The sequence below is a fragment of the Branchiostoma belcheri genome, unplaced genomic scaffold (genome assembly GCF_001625305.1).
Source record: "Branchiostoma belcheri isolate BF01 breed outbred unplaced genomic scaffold, Haploidv18h27 scaffold81, whole genome shotgun sequence".
Classification (NCBI taxonomy): Eukaryota; Metazoa; Chordata; class Leptocardii; order Amphioxiformes; family Branchiostomatidae; genus Branchiostoma; species Branchiostoma belcheri.
The window spans coordinates 876132-897132 of record NW_017804476.1 but is presented as its reverse complement, the minus strand read 5'-3'; the positions used below and the strand labels follow the sequence as shown (position 1 = coordinate 897132).

Genomic DNA, 21001 nt, shown 5'->3' with positions numbered 1-21001 from the left:
ATCCCACTTCTAATCCAGCTCCTTCCCAAACTTCTAAGAACTTGAAGACCCAAATCTTGAAGATCTGTCAACAGCCTTTGAGTCATCCTATTTCACAAATGAACACACCAACAAAGACTGGCAAACATATTATTAAGCTCCTTCTCAAGTTATCTTGTTGCCTTGGAAGAAGTTGCAAACAAACATTAGGCGCACCTGGCTTTACCTCCTGAAAGTTATCTTATGCGATCAATGCATTATACTTGATCAGGCCCGTTTAGAACTAGATTCCTGTTGTAAGCTTTTTGACGTACTGTAGGAAATCTCTTTTACTACAGACTTGCCTTCTAGTGTTAACATTACATTCCAGGGGGTACTGAACTGTAATCCAGTACGTGGAAATACAGATGACATTAACTGTAAGACAGTCACAGGTGTTGTATATACGTATGATGGACCTGAACAACACCTGGGCCCCTGTAACATACTCAGGCATATCATACTCAAAAGATGTGAATCATAAGTGACACATGGTGAAACCAAGGTAACAAAGTCAACAGGATATGCACTCCACCCCAACCCCAGCTGCAAACAACATTTAGTTTAAGATTAATTAGGATTTTAGGATTCACTTCAGATGGTGTGAATAAGATTATGAAATAACTGAAAGGAAGTGGAAAAGCAGTAGCCCGGGTACCATCCTAGTTAGATTACGTCCACTCAAACAGTTTTGGTTTTGAGTGTCCATTATCTTGACATAGTACTGTAAATCACTTTATATTTGCGGTATCAAAAGTTGCAGTCTGAGAGAAATGGACCTGTTTGCAGAACTATACATCTGCGGTGGCGGCAGGTGCAGCAAAAAGAAAGTCGGCAAATTATTTGTTCATGGTAATGATAACTTCGTGGTACAGAAGTCACCAAAAGAATCGCTAAATTAAAAGTAAAAAAAAAAGTGATTTACAGTATACGGATATGGAACAGGGAAGGAGCAATTCTTTATCCTTCAGGCTTTTCCAGCAGTCTGCCCACCAGAGATAAATTCATTAAAAGTGATGCATCAATCTTGTGGGTTCTTCTAATAATAAGTGGACCTCAGTCGGTCTCTTGGGGTTTCTTTAATTACTGCCCTTGCTCTGGCCAATCATTTACAAGCAGCGTAATACAAAATGTAATTTGTCCACAGGTTTATTCAATTTGCTGTGTGGAAGCTTCAATTTGGGAAATATGTGAGAACAACAGTTATTTCAGAGACAGACTATTATAAGTCTTATAGTACAATATCAGGTCATTTTGTTGTAATATGTAACCAGGCTTTCATTCGATTCAAACATTTCACAATGGTATAACTGCAATTATCGAGTGCTAAGTCTGACACCGTGTAGTATTTTATTTATGTCATACCCACCCGAGAAAATAGACATTTCTATGCGAAATGTGCCAATATTTGGTGTATCTAAACAAAAAGTGTAACGGCATCAATTCCAACATCCAAATTCTGTGTATGAAGTTTCGAAAGCGGTGCACTCAGTGTGTTTGAATTATTCTATGGAACATTTGGAAGCCTGGGCTGTACACGACAAGAACCCTGGGCCTTAACAGTTATCACACAGACCAGAACACCCATATCAAACGTGCCTGGGTATGACATAAATATTTATCAGACGGGGTAACAGTTTGCTAGTGGACAACTGTGTTAGAACAAGTGAAGAAAAAATTGACTTTATCGTTCTTCTCATCCCCTGGGTAATATTAGTTGACCAATTTCATATCCCAATCTAGTCTCTCATTAGCCAAATGCTCCATGTCACTAATTACAAAACCTCTAAGTATGTGGGCAGAGATAAAAGGATTCTTATTCTGAGGATCTCTTTAATCCCACCACACTCATGCCCCATTAAGGATTGTAATAGCCATATAATTAATCCTTTTTATGTCCTTCTGTGCCCATTTAAGTGCTATAGAAAGCTCAAGCAGGGGGTAGTTTTTGTTGTCAAATGCCCAGATGTTCCAACAAGTAACATCTGTGTCCATAATATCACCAGGGTCCATAAGTAATATCGCCACCTTGAGAAACAGTGTGCTTTAAGATATTTTTACTGCAACATACTTTTGGTATGCACTCCTTCACACATCAAATGTACATACGTACCTAGGGTATGTTGCAGTAAAAATATCCTTAAGCACACTATTTCTCAAGGTGGCGATATTATGGACCCTGGTGATATTATGGACACAGATGTTATAGCAAAAAGACTTTTTGTCTTAAACTACCTCATAATTTGTGTTATCTCATTTTTTTCCAACATTGGTTGATATTGCATGTTTTCCTTGTGCGGAGTTCTTTACACAATAAACCTGTGTGAATGGTATATTGTCAAGTGAAACATCCAATTTAGATCGAAGATTACCCTTTCCAATTGAGTGTCTGGCATGAGTAATTTGTGCGGTTGCTGTATCTAGGACACACGACTTACTGTACATGTTTCAATTACAGATAATGAATTATCTACAAGACTCTTCAGTGATGGGAGCCTTCGGCACAATCATTGAGCAACAAATAGCCAATTATGATCATTATTGTGGTGACCTAGACACATCACTCAACAAAATTACAGAGTCTGACTCTTTTCTAGAAATATGTCCTCATATCATAGTAACTACTACTGTTATCCAGTCATTGACACATACATGTATCCAGCCATTTTTCATACATAAGCAATACATTTTTGTACTAGAGATAGCATTTAATTACTGATGATGAAAACATTGACTCAATTCTTGAGCATCCTGCATTTTCCTGTTCTGTATAGATATCTATAGCTGTAGTGGTGCACCAGTCTGGCAACTTATGGTATGCACAAGATACAGTCAGTATTATTTCTTTTAAGCACAGGCAATAAGAAGCTCTCAATGTCTAGACAGAACCGTACCTAAGAACTTTGATTTCTTCTGCCGTATACTTCCCTCCGCCTCCAGTGGGACTCTTCTTTCCACCGCCGCCACCCCCTGAACCTCTGTTGGCTGGCGTGTCATCACTCAGGTTGAGACCTGCAATCCCAAGGGGAGGGACGGCTCTGTTTGTAGCGGGCCTCTGTGGAGATGCTCCTCTCTGGGTAGTGGCTTGTTTTTTCTTGAGTTGTTCAGCTCTGTAGCACAAGAAAGTAAATGTAGAACTTCCTTATATATAAACCAGAATATCTGAAAAGTACTGAAAACAGGGGTTTAAAATGATGTTTTGACTTTAGGGCTAAGTTGAGTCAGATGTTTGATACAATGTTGTGTTTCCTCTTTCCCGACCTGCCCTAGAAAAAACTGCCGACCCTAGCCTTTTTTCTGGCTGGACCCCTGTAAGGGTTAAGTTTTTCGAGCTGATTGACCTTTTCTAGTAGCCATTCCAACTTGGCTTAAATGGTTCTATACAACATTAAACAAAAATTCTTTTTTCACCCACAATAACAAAGAATGCAATCAATATGCTTAAAACTCTACAGTTTCTGTTTATTTATTTTACTAGCAGTTACAGTAACTGTAACACTCAGGTATATAACAATGCTTGGGTATACAAAGGACGAAGAATCTTTACAATATTTGGAGTTGCAAATAAACACAGGGCTAAGTTGTGGTTAGAGGTTTGATAAACAAACAAGATACAACGTATTTCAATCTGTATAGCACATGTACCTGTAATGTTTAAAAGGGACATGGTCATACCAGTTGACTAATGCCGGCAAGGCAGAAAGGGCAACATTTTTTTACAGTTCATCAGCAATGGCAACACAGTTGCTATTATGTTGAACTTTCCAGTCAGTTGTCAACATTGCTTCATTGCTCATGATTTTTTACACAGTAAGTGCATGTCTACTCTGACATCCAGGTAATGAGATACCGAGACAACAGTAAAGTGTAACTCAAGCAACAGTGACTGCTTGGTGAAAAGTAGTGAATACTGCCTGAAATGTTTTTAAAAATCTATCCAGTTACTTGAGTAGCTGTTAACTTGGTGTCTATTTGAACATTACAAAAGGCCTAGTATAGACAGGGTTAAAATGATCAGAGTTCATCTCTAGTACATTATTATAATAATACCTCATGTTCATATCTGCTAGAAATGCCACACACGATCTTTACCACCATTAACAACTTGAGGTTGATGTAGCATGACTTCCCCCAGTTCAGCCAAATGTTGAATAGAAAAACCTTTGGATCAATAAAGGAGCCGCCTCCTTTTATCTCGACCAGTCCTATTTAACTCAGTTCAGCTTCACAGTCACTTTCTTTGACAAACCTCGTCGATCAAACTGCTGCCTGTCGTTTGTTTTAACGCCACAGCAAGTAAATTTTATGGATGACATCAGCGCGCACTAAAAAAAACAATTTTGTTCCCATAGACAGTGGTCAACATTGCCAAAAATGGGCAAAGATGTCTGTTGCCATGCCAGAATGTGGTTGGCAAATAAATATGAAGAGCGGAGACAAGACAAGGCTCTAATTTAATGTTTTGTTACCTTTGATGTAGTGAAGTATTTCATTTCTTTTATACATGATTGTATGTGATGCTGGCTGTGTATTATATATGTGACGTTCCCACTGAATCAATTTGAAAACCATTTGTACAATGATTGAAAAGTTTGAAAATTGTTTGAGTGAGAAATGAATGTTGTTAGTAATAGTTGGCACTAAACTTAGCACAATATAAGTATCATTTCCAGGTTTAAAGGTTTATAATGTCAAAGTTTGAAAATGTAGGAATCTTGTTTTGTTTGGCTTGCCTTCACGTTTTTTTCCCTATCCCATTAGATTTGGAGTCTGCAGAGGATGTCATCCATAAAATTTACTTGTTGTGGCCTGATGTGTTGGGTTCAAACTTGTTAACCTCAATGCCATCTGCCTGAGTGTGTATAATACAGGTCTCTCATCAGTCAATATTGGCATGTAAGGCAAATAGATAACGCGGTTATCCTTCATCATTACTCATCAATAAAGAATGAACCTAGTATCAAGGTCTAATATATCACTGAGAACACTATGGAGACCAATAAAATACCAGACTATGGTTGAACACTACCAGTAATAACAAGGGATCTAGAGTTACATGGTCACGTAGAATTATCTTTTATTACTGCTTGTGTGTACCAAATGATTCAATACTGAGAAGACAAGGGTGTAATCTTTCAGTTTACATAAACCTTCAATAGATTTAGTTCTAATTCAAAGTGCCTGAATGAAGGTCAATGTGGTACAGCACTTACATTGCTTAAAGCCTAGCAAATTCTGAATACAGAAAGGGCTTCAGGTCAATAACAATTGACTGTCAGAAGTTCTATAATATGGTGACATCATTTCTACTAGTACACCAGGCATAGTCTCTACCAGACTCCTTTGCAGGCTGAATAAATAGTAGAAATCGGCAAAGGGGGAAATCATTGGCCAGAGGAGTTGGCCATAGAGGGTCCAGTTTCCGTGCAGGCAAACTGGACCCTCTATGGCCGGCCAACTCCTCTGGCCAATGATTTCCCCCTTTGCCGATTTCTACTATTTATTCAGCCTGCAAAGGAGTCTGGTGGAGACTACACCAGGCATACATTGTGTCAACCCCCCTCAAATTATTGAGCTTCATAGATGGATGCACATCTTGAATGAAACCAGCGCTTGCTATTACTGTTAATCCACCTACTTTAAGATGCACAATGTGAGGTGTGAATCTTTTAACCTCATTCAGTCAATACCAAGGAAGGCTTTGTGGTAATAAAGAAGCACCCCAGTGGCAAGGCCAGGGACTTCAGGATCTTCATAGGATAGCACAGCCTCACAAGTCCTGCCAATCATGTATAAAGGTAAATCCATTTTACCTTGGAACCAATCAAATTTGATAGAGCCAGGGTTCATTTCAGGTGTAGAAGAATGTTTTCAAGGTTGTGCAGATTCTGAAATACCTGTTGGGATTTGAATAACGTCGACCCTACACACCTTTGTATATACATGTAGCTTACCAACCAAAAGGAAAATTCGTGAGAGCAATTTTACCAAAATGGGATTCAATTTCCTGAGATATTTGACCTTTGGGTGTTGATATTGGTTTGCGCAGGATATGGTTTTTGCTTTTACACCTCAATGATTGCATAAGAAGACATGATCTTTTCACAGTTAGTGATTCAGGTAAACATTCAGAATGGTCAATTTCAGAAAATCAATATCATAATCTCATTAGTTTACTACTGCAATTATCACATTGATTTTATTGAGTGATTTGTTTTAATATCTTTTCTCCAATTTTTCTTACACAACAGGTGATGTCCAGGGACTATTAACACATGTCTATCATTATGAAGATTTGGTGCCAAAATGCTACCTTTAAGCCAGAGAAGGGTTAATGTATAGTGCAGTTAACCATCAGACAACAAATCCACAATATCCCTGGTTTGAAACTCCCACCTAGCCAAAACACAGTATATTATCTTTTCCACTTTGAATCCCTTCTGAGAAAAGAAATTATATCCAAATACATATGATGACTAAACAACTAAAATCAATTAGAGTTTAAACTTGCTTCATAATTACTTCTAACAGAGATAAACTTTCAAGATAAAATAAAATGCATATTGCGACAAGGATTCAAAAGGCCAGCAACACATAGCCTGGGTACCATCCTACTTGTATGCCGGGGCTCCCACACTCGCTTCCCTAAGAAGTAGGGAAGCGAGTGTGGGAGCCCCGGCATACAAGTAGGATGGTACCCAGGCTAAGCAACACAGGCACAAAATTTCTATTAAGATGATTGCCTAGGTAGTCTAATTGTCCTCAGAGTCCAAACAAGCTTTGCAAAGATGACAAATCCATACTCAATCAAAACAACCTAAGCTTGTTATATCCCCTATTTGCAAATTAGGCCACACCAAGTAAATTTTATGGATGACGTCCTTTGGAGACCCTATATCTAATGCGAGAGGGCGAAAAAAAAAACAAGAAGGGCCCTAAAAAACAAGATGCCTAGATTAGAAATATACTAAGAGAGGACAAATGTTAGGACACAAATTGAATGAGGTGACACAGATTAACAAGCAGGAAGTCGTTTATTTATCATCAAAACAGCAATAAATCAGGTGGAACAGCAGTTATCTTCCTGTCCTTTTTCTTTCACATTTTTGCAGGCCTGCAGAAACAAAGCATGTGCTCTTTATCCATTTCGCGTTACGGGTTTCACGTCAATCTAACGATTTGCGGCACTGTCGTGACTCTTTGGTCATAGTTACAGGAAGCGGAATTTCTTGTTTTTTTTTCTAGGAACAGGCCAAAATCAATGCGCGCGCGGACGTCATCCATAAAATTTACTTGGTGTGGCCTTAAAGTAAACACCAAAACTGCTTATCAACCTCATGATCAGCACTGAATAAAAGAATGAAGTTAGGATTAAGTCTATTGCCTGCAGGGGAACCGATATTTTTAAATGGGTCCAAAGAGATCAGAAAACAGGTGCACACTGAAGATAACAAAACTAAAATTGAAAATTAGATTCCTCAGTTTTCAAGCACAACTGCAATTATAAAAGTATGGATAATCAATGTCATTGGAGACAGCTGAGGAACAGCAACACATTCACCTTGCCGAAAGCTAGGAGTCAACATCTGAAAAAGGATTTTTTCAAGTTTCAAGTTTATTTATTTTTAATGAATGGTTTATGGTTTATTGGTCAAACATTGTCCTTGCAATCACAGCCTTAAATTGCTAGCACTGAGATGATATCACATAATGCACATTATACATTTAACATATTTCCTCTACACACGTTTTGTGGAACTGTCGCAAGGGTCTGTGCGGCTGCCATTCGGCGCCACCAGGTGACGGTCAATACGGCTTTCCTAAACCAAAGTTAGGTACCCTTTCACACCTGGGTGGAGTGAGGATCGAACCTGGGTACGACTCGGAATCGAACCCGGGTCTCGCCATTTCATAGTCTAACACTCGCCATTTCGCCACATGACACCATGACACTGTGCTTTACACTGTGCTGTATGACTCTATAATGATAATGAAGACTAGTAAAAAAGTGTGCAGCCTCACCAACCAACTCTCAAACACATGTATGACATTGCTCACAATTAACTTCCAAGCATGGTTTGGACAATGTTGGGAGGTCCTGATTCTCATTATGTGTGACTGCCCTACAGGCATTAAAGTTAAACATCTTTCTGCACCTGATGTTACTTTCATGTACACAGCCTTAATCCAAATACTTATAAGATCCACGACATTACAAACTTACATGTATATAAATAATCTACATTCAACCAAAGGTCAGTAGGCAAGGTTTGCCTACTCTCAACTGTTTATTTCCCTGAGGATTATCCCTAAAAGTTTGGTGAGCTTGGAGACACAAACTAAGCCCCTGGTTACCAAAGCGAGCCTCTTAATTTCAGAACTGAAAAAAAAAAGAAGAAAAGTCCAAAGATTATAAGAGAATGCCCACGGGAACAGGGATTCGATGTTAGACATCAGAGTGTAGACAGACAGCAGAGATGATCAAAGGTTTCCATTATTATATGATACTAATATTATTCAATGGCCCTGAGCTGAGTAAGTCTACATTCTCAGTGTCAAACACTGATGCAGCATTATTACAAAAATGACAAAACAGAAGTTTTTGATTTGACTTCTGTGTACGAGTCCTGGTATCAAAAAGCAAAGACAAAAGGCAAAGTTATGATCTTAAATCCTTCTCCTAAAAGTTCCTTTCAATTCTATTTGATCAATGTGCGATGGGGCTTGGAACTTACATGAATGTACTCAAGAATACAGTGTTGTAGTGTTTAGTAAATATTTTAACACTGCTATCATGATAATCGCAGAAACAGATCTAGTGTTATAACTAAGCTGCAAAATGCAAATAAGACCTTGGGATCTCTTTGAATTTAAAATAGTACAGGACTGTTTAACTGACTACTGACATGTAGTAAGGTTGCAGCTATATGTTATATAATCTTCAAGTTACAATCTTCAAAACTCTCCAGGATTTGAAAGAACATCGAAAACACTTCAAGCTTTCTTTTAATTCTGCACCAGGTGGCAAATGGACCGAGTAATTTACAGTATCAAACGGGAGAGACAGGGGGGTAATCAAACTAAACAAACAAGAAAGATGCAAGGATGGAAAAATGGCCCACTTGATTGAAAGGATCTACAAAAATCAGAGCACAGATGGTCTTAGATGCAATCCAAATTTGATCAAGAGCGTCTGTGAGTATGCAAACATTGTCACACAAACAGTTATACCAGTATGTTCTGACATGCCTATTTTCCAACATCCCTATGTTCTGACAACTCAACCTATGCTCAAACCCTAATCATACATGTACATGTATGTCAGAACTAAAAAATTACCCTACAGCACTCAACAAAAACCCTTATAATGTTAAAAAGTAGGGGTTTCCGAACATAGTGGAGTTGGAACACTGCATATACACATCTTTAGTCTCTAAATTATCAGTTTCAACTGAGAAGTAGCCAAAATGAAGAATAAAAAAACATATACTTTGTGCTGGCTTCTAGGATAACAGTTTGTAATGTTACATTGTATTTGACGCATTAATTTTGTACTTGACATTCAATGTTATTATCAGGTAGAAAAGCAGGTCTAAAAGGGTGTAGTGTACAAAATGTGGAATCTGATCCATTTCTGTTATAACAATTAAGAGATTTGGTTACTGTTGAGCTCCTGTTGGGATGTAACATTAAATTATGAATGTGGCTGTTTTCTTCACACAAGTAGGACGAGATTTACTCTAAGTTTGCATCTTTTAAGTTTTCAAAATATTATTAATCCCTTGCAGGACACCAAAACCTTTAAGATGCTCTTTGAAATCTTATGTCTATTGAAGAATGCTAGCCTCTACCAGGCTTCTGGAGGCCAAATAGAGAGATAACATGCCAGGGGAGTTGGTCCGCTAAAGTCCCTTTTTTAACCTCCTTGGTTTGACACACCCAAAACTGCACACTGTACTCTCTAGCGGACCAACTCCCCTGGCATGTTATCTCAGACTCTGTATTTGACCGATTTCTACTGTTTCCAGGCACCTTCCGAAGCCTGGTAGAGGCTCAAAGAATGTCAAGGTCGTTGGTTGGATAACCTTCCCGTTTGCAACTAGTTGTGGGGACTTAAAGGCTGTTGCAGCGGCTTGGGGGTCTTTGTACCTGGGCCCAGGTGGTAGATAGACCACGTCATTACGATACAAAACCTTCACAGGTGCTGGAGAAAGCTGGAGGCATTAATGACATATCAATTTCCTGCATGTCCTCTCTTTTGATATATGGTAATCTTACAGATATGCCATTAAATTAAATGAAACACGCAGATGAGTTAGTGAGTGATCTAAGTGCCCCAACAGGGGCTATGTGGGGGTGTAGCCGGGGCTTATATAACATCTCAGAGCCCTGGCAAAGATGAAGATGAAGATGAAGTGAGAAAGGTCAGGGTTTCTTGATAATACAGATGACTTAAATGCATTAAAACATCAAAAGAGAGAAAAAAACTGCTACAGAAAATTGTTTAGGGCTCTGACACAAAACCATTAGAGAGCATCAAACAAGAAGAATACTTACTAATAGAGACCCACAGGAAATCAAACTTAGAACATAGAAACAAAGTTGAAAGATATTTTTTTAACTAATTAGTCCCTTTGATGCTAATTTGTCCCAATGGGCTTTGAAAAAAGAGAATAACTGAGGAAGTGATGTCCAACCAGATCTCTATTAGCTAGTCCCTTTAATGTGAACGTCTCATATGCCAGTAGCCATTAGGTATAATGATAAAATAAGCACCTTTCATGGCTGCATATAAAAAATTGAAAGTTCTTCTGAAGATGTCTTGCCTTCTGTTGAAATAACATTTCTTGGGCAATAAAAAATGTCCCCAAATTCACCTGCTATAGCAATATTTATGGTATTCATAACTGCAATTGGCCACTAGCCCCAAAAGGCCTTCTCGTGCAACAACTGCAGTATTCAGTATAGAACTACACATGTACTCAGGACAAAAAAAAGTCAAACGTTGAACATCACTTGGATGCAGAAACTCTCTGACTTAGTCCTGTCAGTAATACTGGGAAACGAGCTCAATCTCAAATCCTTTTAGTTTTACCTTCAGTTGGTACATCAGATAGGATGGAGGAAAGAGATTTTATAATCTTAACATGATTTGTTTTGGGGGACTTTTAGAGACTACACGATGAGTAACGTTATAAATGATCGAGATCCAAAGACTTGTATATACAAATGTAGAAGGGAAAATTTGGAAACGCAATTTTTTCTCAATTTTGGTTTCTCATATCCTAGCGAACACTTCCTACATAACCTTATTATTATTAATTATTTCGTCCCCAAACTGTCATATAAAAACAGGATCTCTAGGGATCTGGAATTCCTTTTTATTGAGTTATCTGACCTAGTAATTCCTCAACCATTAACACTCCATCACTTGGGTTAAATCTTGTTTGAACCAATGGAGATATAATGACCTGAAATAAAGAGGTTTTACAGTCATTTGCACAGTGGTTTAGTGGCACATGAAATGGCTTTAATCGACATTATAGACGGAACCAGGTCAACTGGAAGTTGTTCAATGACGCTCGTATCGATTTCTTGACTTGGAAGCAATCTTGGAAGTGACACAGTCATAAATTTAAGTGATGTATGTAAAAACTTACCCCAGAGGGTTACATACTATTAAGGTTTCGTGTCTGGAGCTATCCCCTGCATGGTGAGTATGTACTAATAGCACCGACTGACTTTAGAACCTTGGATGCATTTCCCAAGTGTAATTTGGTGCAATAGGTTTAGTTTGCTTTGCATTCAGCCACCAATGGAGACAGTCTGGATAAAGTTGTACATTCTGTTTTCTATGCTTAGCACTCAGCGAAATTGTCTTCTAACTGAGTGTGAAAATTGCTCACAGTGTTACGTATTGAGAATATATTTTATAATAAACATACTGTATTAATCAGTATATATCTCTTGCTTCAGGTAATTAGGTGTTTCCCCTATTGGGAAATACACAAGATTATGAAAGGTCCTGGAGTGGACACAGGTCCCACAGTAATAAATGCACCATCTGTGACAAAACTGATTGAAAAAGTGGGAAATCAATGGAGTAACGGATGTACACAGACTTAGAATTCAAGCTGTTCCAAAATACATGAAAACGGGACACTTGTAACTGATTCTTTCATCTTTTGACAACGACTTTTGTCTTAACCTCCTCTTTTTACATTTTTCTTTACTGTGACAGGCAGCATCTTTTTAAAGATCTGTATAGTCAAATAAATGGTAGCCTGACTAAACTGTCCACCCCTAAGTTTGCCCCCCCCCTCTTGGGTTGGGGTCATTAACCTCCGGCCGAGACAGCTTGTGTAACACAGGCTATTAGTCAAATGGTTAACGTGCCAAACAAGGCCACCCAGGGGACTGAGGTAAAAGTGCTCTTCTTGGAAAGGGTGGCCTTCTTGTGCAGGTTGCCTAATGCTTACACCTATGGAAAAAATTGGGACTGAGAAAAGGTGGTTGCTATGGCTTGAAAAGGTGGTCACTTGGGTAGGTTTGACAGTATTAAAAAGACTCAAGGCAAAAGGGAAGATGTGTGTAACTTTAAAAAAGTGTTGCCAAGTCGTAGTCTCTCTAAATCCTTTCAAAAATCTTACAAAAAGATTATACTTCCTGAGTTGGGATTCATGTCTCTGTGTTCTGATAAATAAAAGTCTGGCCACTACTGAGGCCCTAACAGTGTCTGAGTCCCTGGGCTTTCCTGGCTGATCTCTCTCCCCTTTCATGTGTTTAATGGGTTGTTTTTCAAAGAGCTCTGACTCTTTGATGTTTCTCTGATTTAATGCATTGTTTTAAAAAAAAAATCTTTGAGTCCTTGACACATTTTTCTGCTTTGTAAACAAATCCTTGAGACTCTTTGTAGGTTTCTGCGTATCTTATTGAAGATGAAGGACTGATAAGAAAACTCATGTTGTCAGCACCATGTTGTACATTGTATACTTCCATAGTGAATCGTACCTTTTTGCTATCAAGTATCATGATATGACATTTATTCTTCAGCAGTCAATAACCTATAGTATAGGTCAAACTGATTACAACATTATTTTGATACTAAAGAAAAGTCTTACCACTTAGTAAGTGGGAAATTTAAGTCTCTTGTGCAGGGTTGATATTCTCATTTAAGATTAGGCCACACCAATTTAATTTCTTGGTTAACGGATTTTTCTACAAAAATAATGGGGGGGGGCGAAAAAAAAAATTAAAAACAGGCCTAGGCATCCTATTATGGCCCAAAATGGTACGATATACATGTAGGAGCCATGAAGTCAACACACCAGGCTGGTTCAAAATTTTGACAATGAATTTTGAACTTTTAATGATACCACTGCATTGAAAGATGGAATGACTTTAACAAGAAGTATGAAAAGGACTGTAAACACAAAAACTGTTCACGGCAAAATATGAGCATTTTGCAGTTGATTCTGAATTTTTATTTTTATTTGCAAATCAGAAAAAAATGAAGCGGCGAATCCGTTAACCAAGAAATTAAATTGGTGTGGCCTTAAGGATTTACATGTATAAGAAAACTATAAGCATCAGTGAAGTGTACCTCTTTGCCATCATGATATGACTTTTATTCTTCAGCAGTCAATAACCTATAGGTCAAACTGATTTCAAAATTTGATACTCAAGAAAAGTATTACAACTTCAATACAAGTGAGTAAGTGGGAAAATGAGTGACAATAAGCCACTTTGATCTGTTCATCACAATGCACTAAAAGCTTTAAAATTGGTCCAGCTCAATTACGAAATGTGGCATACAATTTCCCACAAGCTCAATTGGTCAGACAATTTGGCAGCATCTTGATAAATTATACAACTAAAGGTCACAGTGTAGAAGACCCCTGTTGTCTGATAAAGTCCCCAATGAGAGGATAAAAGCAAGAAAAAAAATCCCCGACAACATATGAGACTCCCTCGACTTTTGCAATCTGTGAGAATCAAAAGCAACTTTTACAGTGATCTGCAGAGGGCTTGAACCTTGTTGAAAATCCTCCATTGAGCACACAAAAGCATAAAGAATCCTCTATAGCCTCTCAATTACCATCCACTAAGCCTCTTTTTTTCACCCTGGGAGTATATGCATTACATTGGCTTTGAAAAGAGAATACTAGAAAATAAGCCCTTCTTATGGTTGGCTCCATGCTGCATTCTTGTGAAGTACAGTACTTACTCCTGACCTAAATTCCTGATGATATTCTTCATGCATTATTTAGTCTCTATTAAGCTGTGTACATTGGATTAGGCGGAAGCTAGAGAAATGGTCCAGAAATACGCCATAAATTTACATCACATGCTTCTCTCCCTAAATGGCATGAATTATCTTTAGTAATTTGACGTTCTTTGAATTTCCTGTAGTTTTTCTTCTAAATTGTAGAGCAACTTGTAATGAATTCTATGTCTCGCCATTTCTCAGCATTGACATCAATGTACAATGTAGTCTGCAACATTGATGACATTTTCATCAAATTGATGAAAAATCACAAGGAAGGAAGCAATACAGATTGCATCCTGCAACAGACTCTAGCAATGACATACCAGTAAACACAAAGTTATTTTCAAGGACATGCAAGTTCACACCTAAATTCTTCAGGCAACAAAGTTTGCAGTCATGCCATATGAATAATGTAGTAAATCCTTTTAAGGTGGTCACTCTTAATGTGTAGAACCAGTCTGGGAGCTAACCTAAGCTGGCTTCAATAGCTGAATCTCAAAACTGCTTTTGGGCCAGCTTTGGTGACGCTCGCGGCAGGCACTAGCAGGCAAAGTCGGTGTTATTACGGCTATCGTTAAGCACAGGAAGAACCTCTATTGTACAAACCACAGATGTGAGACTGCCGAATCAGAAAGAAAATCACCTCTCATCCTGCTTGTAATATTCGTCTTTAAGTAATACGGCAGTGGCTAAAGCTGTCTTAACCGTAACCCATACACAAGGCGTGCAGCCCGAAGATAGCGGCTTTCACGCATAGTTCTATTCCGGACACGGAGAGGTTAACGAGATTGGCGACGATAAGAGTCCAAGGAGACTAGGCATAACGCAGGGATGGCACCCAGCCATGCCGACTACTCTATACAGTCTCCGGAGCCCTGCTGCACACTGATGCCTAGATAAGGGGCACTCATGCATAAATAAAGCCTGTGACACTTGTAGGCTCGCACATATAAAAAAAAGTTAACTCAGCAAAAGCCCACTCCGTAGAAAAACTCCAGAGAGATTAGGAAACATAATCTTTTTACTCCCTTATACCATCAACCTATTTCTATAGAAAGATACCATTTAATCCTTTAATGGACACTGCCGAAGGTCAATAAACTACTTAAAAAAGAAGCTTAGCATGAATGCCAAATGCCATAGGTCTTCTGTATTAGGTCAAATCAATGCTTCCAGGCTGGTTTTACTTCTGCGGTAATTGGCTGGGGACATCCAAATTGTCCGTTAATTGATTGGAGACATCTAGATTGGACATGATACATATAACTTATTCTTACTAGTAAAAGGCATTTTCTCTGTTGCATCTTGCTCAAAACAAGATTTCTAAACTAACATAAGCAAGGATGCACACTTATATATTTACAAAATTGATTAGAAACAAAACAGAAAGAGGTGAAGGTTTTCTCCGTGGTGCTGAAAGATGAAGCGATGTGGCTGTCTGCCATCTTGTCAGGACTGTAACTGATCTTGGTGATTATGTGTATGGTTAAGCCAGTCTGTACATTAGTGTCACTGGCTGTGAAACCTTTCCTGTTATTTCTTGACAGAAAAGATTTTGTCTGAAAGCATTTCGAGAATTACTCTGACCCAAGTAAAACAAAAGTTTGCAGATGACCTTGCCCCTTGCAGAATTAATAAAATGCAGAATCTTTCCACGAATCTCTGGAAGAATCTGCAACCCCAGTGAGGCTTTTAGCGTAATGTAATGAAGGCCCCAAAGACAGAAAACATTTCTGTAACATTTCTGGATCATTAGAACTCAGACCTTTCTCTGGGGCACTCACTCAAAGAGTAGATAACTTCAAATACCTCGGTTTCTACATCATGTGCCAAAACAAAGACTCTGAAACTAGAAAAGCCCTAGCATGGGAAGCAAGCAACTAATTGGACAAAATCTTGAAATCTAACATTCTGAGCTAACAAACTGAAGATCCAAGTTTTCCTTGCCCGTTGTGGAAATCACTACTGCTCTACAGTACAGAAACCTAGACGCTTAATAATTACCTGTCAGCTCCAAAACATTGGATGGTGCCTACACAAAGCTTCTGCGAAGGACACAGAACATATCTTTGCTATAGCTTGGACACATTGTGCTTTTCTCAAAGCAATTTATAAAGTCTCCCAAGGTTGTCTAAAGAGCTTATGCACTGTTGAGTAAAGTTTGCTGAGGACTGCTGTCGAGCCAAGCAAGAAATAGTTTCATCTGTTCTGATGGAAACCTACCCTCCAAGCAGAGGCTTGGGTTTCGACTTATTTTTGGCGTGTTGTTACCTCCATGAAAAATGGAGGTACAATGTATTGTTTTTGGTCTGTCTGTGTGTGTGTGTGTGTGTGTGTGTGTGTGTTTCCGCACTTATAACTTCATAACGTCTTTATGGATTGTGATGATATTTGGTATGCTGGTAACTCTTAGGAAGCCGAAGGTCAAGGTCAAATATGGGCCTCCTGGTGGATGACCTTTGTTTGTTTGTTTGTTTGTTTATTTATTTATCCAGGATATACATGTCGCCTGTATGGCGGTTTTCAAAGATTCCTGGGGGGATAACCCCAACATAAAATTACATTACATAATAATTAAGATAAAAGAAGAACTAACACAGGTCAATTAAAATAGATAAACTCATCGTGAACAAAACGAAAATCGTAGCTAACTCATTATACCACCAAAATGAAACAAGGCAGCATAGAAGCAATCATAATCATTCAGTTATCAAATCATAATGATAGGTCAAAAGGTTTGTCAACCGAAAGTAGATAATTAACCAAAAGTGGAGTTAGCTAATCAATGCAACGAAATATGATTAATCAAATCAAATCAAATAATATAGAAGTAACGTAACAAGTTGGCCTTTCAACCTTGGTACTGCAGCAGAACTTCCGGTTTTTGTATCTTTTGTCCTGAACATGCTATGGTCTTAATTTTTTGGTGACAGATAGCTTATCCTGTCTGGAATAAGTGGTGTAAGTTTGGTCCCCCTAGCAGCTTGTTCTGGAACTGCAGGTTAGTTTCTGGTAAAAACTTTTAAAGCCAATAGGTCCAGATAGGAACAACAGGAGGTGAAAAAACGAAAGCAAAACAAGTTTGGTGGGGAGAGGCAATAATCCTGTTAAACCACCTGCCAACGGTTCGAAGGAGGAAACCTTTCTGATTTCTAGGAAGCTGCCTAATAAAACATCCATTAACCCAGTGACATTTCAAAACTGATACTATCATCATCCAGGGAGACACATGACACTGAATCACAGGGTTCTTAGGTTACATTTTTGCCTCCTTTTGTGTGCTTTCCTCTATGACAGATGTCAGATGCAATGTCTGCAGTGGATTAACGTGCATCAGACTGTTGTAAATGATAGGAGACATAACTTTAGGCTGGGCTCCCTTGAGGCTTTGTCTGCTACATCTGCACAAGTCTTTGAACACAATTGTGTTAACCTTAATGCCTTCATACAAAAAAACATGTTTGGTATCCAAGCAGAAGTTTGGGTTTTGGTTTATTTTTGGCTTGTTTTCAGGCTTGTTTTATCAGGGCTTCTTTCTTGCACTGGAATTTGTTTTTTTTTTGGGGGGGGGCATAAGAAAATTCCAGTGCACAGAAGAAACCCTGATAAAAAAAAGCCTGAAAACAGGCCAAAAATAACCCAAAACCTCTGCTTGAAGAGTAGGTAGCATGGGCATAAATACACTCTGTCTGTCAGTGTAGGTTGTCGTGTGAAGAAATTCTGATCCCTTGCTTTTCAATCTACTTAAGCATACTAAATGCATGTAACATTATACATGTATACTATACACATACATCTTCAGATGAGGAAGCTTTAAGACTAAAACTAGGTGTTTTGCTATAAGGTGACCTACGTACTTCATTGCTCAGAGAAATCAAAGTATGACCGAATTTTTCATTTTCAAATGAAGATATAAGAAAACAGTTTCTTACATTTAGTAAAAGAAAATCTAGTTCAGTCTCTACTCTTATTCTTATACTCTTTACCTATACTCTTTCTCTATACCCAACATGTAGACTTTTTTGGCTTACACAATATATTTATATTTTATTCAATTTGGAGAGGAAAGCAGAATTAAAGGCATCCAATACAAAATCAGGCTGGCAAAACTGGAAATATTCTGAATAAGGCAGTCTGTATACGTATGATATTGACACAAGCCCCAAGATGAGTCCTTTATTTTCTGGGTGGTACCTTAAAAATCAATCCAGCTCCTTTCAGTAACTGTTTTTCGTCAGAATTTTTGTCATTTTTTGCTCCATGAATGTTGATATACATTAGGACAGTGTTGTTTCAACTTAGTATGTAGATAAGTGACTAGAATATTGACTTCAAAAATAGAAAATAAAATCTTGTTTCCAAGCCCTAAAAACTGCACTGGATGCCTTGAAAGCAACGTGAGTCACTGCAGGCTTTGTTGACGTCAAGTATTAATCATAATGGCCCCCCGGACATTGGACTGATTTCATTGGTTGGAGAATCAATAATGGAGTGCCCACTCCCACTTTCAGGCATCATAATGCGGCATCATAATGTACTCAGCACATGACAGCTACGCGTGGGTGAGTGGCCCACTATAATAACAGACGGACCAACGTGTCTAGTGTACGCACGGGAGATTTCTTGTCGGAGGAGGTAGCACGGTGTTGGCTGGGACCTACTTAGTGCAGTCAGGCAAGTGTATTTGATTTGCATCAGTCAAACTAAAGACTGCAGTTTGCTTGTATTGAAGTTTTTATGAAAAAGAAACATGTTTTCTCTCATGTTTCTTCTTCTTCTCCTCCTGCCATTTTGTTAAAAATGGATTCAATTTCTTCATTTTAGGGCCAAATGACATGAAATTTGGCATGAAGGTAGAGTGGCCAAATATACCCTGAAGTTTTTTTTTTCATTTTGTGGATAAAGGCTTTTAAAATTGTTTTATTTGGGTTTTTCTGCCATTTTCAGATAAAAAATTTTGCATTTTGGGATCTGGTTTCTTTTTGTTTTCCAACTGCAAATATTGAAGTTAATCTGATACTGTATTGATGTTTGCATTAGGGCTGTAGCTCAGTATGTACAAGGGATATATAGGAAATATTTTGATGAACTATGTACATAATATGTGCTATTAGTCTTTTCTTCCATCATTGTTTTATGACAAAAGTAACACTAAGTTTATCAATGTCGATATTTTCTCTTTCTCAAATAGAATTCATATGAATGGGTTTGTATCAGAGCTAGACATCATATTTTTCAATTCTTCTGTATTCAATAATGATGATGTTTCCTTGCTGGTATTATTTTCTCATTGACAAATGTTTCTAAGTGTCCTGCACTTTGACGATAAGAAACCTAAAACTGTTTGCTTATCATATGCTATTGGAGGCTGTGCAAATATGGGCAAAAATGAGATAAACAGAGTTGTATTACAAATTAATTTTGATAGTCTATTAAAATACAGTGCTGTTGTAACAGTACAGTTGTTTTTCCCCATAATGTCCATGGACACTACTATTAACTGAATCATGTACTGGAGTCAAGGCAAGAAATATCTGAGGTGTTATCATTTCTTAGCTTACAAGCTGCTTTTCAAAGTTCAAAAATTAGAATGATGGTTCTCATATCTTTTATCAAGTATTCACATCTTAGTGCATTTTCATTGTGGAATACCTTTTTTGAAGTACATTACTTACAAACAAAATAGATTCATGTACACTGAATGAGTCAAGTCTGTTAACTGAATGATAACAGCCACACTGAGAGTCTTTCTCTTCTGTCTCGTCTTGGTTGACGTCACACACGCGTCATGACATGGGTATTATGTCATTATAGAAAATATGACAATGATAAGAGCTTTAATGTGACATATCTTCTCAAATCTGACATCAATTTCGAGATCTTGAATGCTTTCAGAGACTTTTAGGTGGTTATTATTACCTCCATGAAATGTGTCATGGAGGTTATATTTTCAGTTGCGTTTATCTGTCCGTCCGTCTGTCTGTTGGTCAACAAGATAACTCAAGAACGCCTGGATGGATGGGTTTCATACTTGGTGTGTTGGTAGGGTGTGACGAAAACTAGAAATGATTAGATTTTGGTCCCCCTAGTGGCTTCCCTTGGTACTGCAGCGCAACTTCTGGTTTTGATATCTCACGATCTGGACATGCTAGGGTCATGAAATTTTGATGGAAGGTAGCTCTCATGCTTGGGAAGAAGTCATATGAGTTTGGGCCCCCTAGCGGCTTGTTCTGGAACTGCAGGGCACTTTCTGGCGAAATGTTTAAAAGCCAATAAGTCCAGACAGGAACAACATATTTTACATTATACTATGTAACCTATGGCAGGCGGAACTTCAACAGATACTAATTATGCAAATGATGACCTAATTTGCATAATTAATGTGAAAATTCTATGATTTCGTAATGGTGAATGATGAGAATGTCATACTTGGGACATCTGTAAGTTAATCAAAAGTTAACATACATCACGATGCATATATCATGTTAATGCAGAGGTCATTTGAACAATTAAAGAAGAAATTTACATTTACATATCAAGATCATATTTCATGGAGGTATGATGTCTCGGAATTCTAGTTAATATATCAAAATGGGTGTGGTGTAAAGTCACAATAGCTTTCAGCCTTCTATTCTTCTGTGTTTCTTCCTGTGTATTTCTACTGTCTTTTATACTTTAAACAGCCTCCTGTTTAATTCCAGAACTTCCAGTTTT

General features: G+C 38.1%; 1 protein-coding gene across 1 annotated transcript in view; it reads right to left on the bottom strand.

Annotated features, from left to right (window-relative positions):
• LOC109486538 (calpain-7-like) overlaps positions 1-21001 on the bottom strand; it is a 79548-nt gene that overhangs the window by 46621 nt on the left and 11926 nt on the right. The window contains exon 6 of the mRNA XM_019790375.1: positions 2913-3128. Within this exon, the coding sequence (XP_019645934.1) occupies positions 2913-3128 (216 nt within the window). The remainder of the gene's footprint in view (positions 1-2912; positions 3129-21001) is intronic.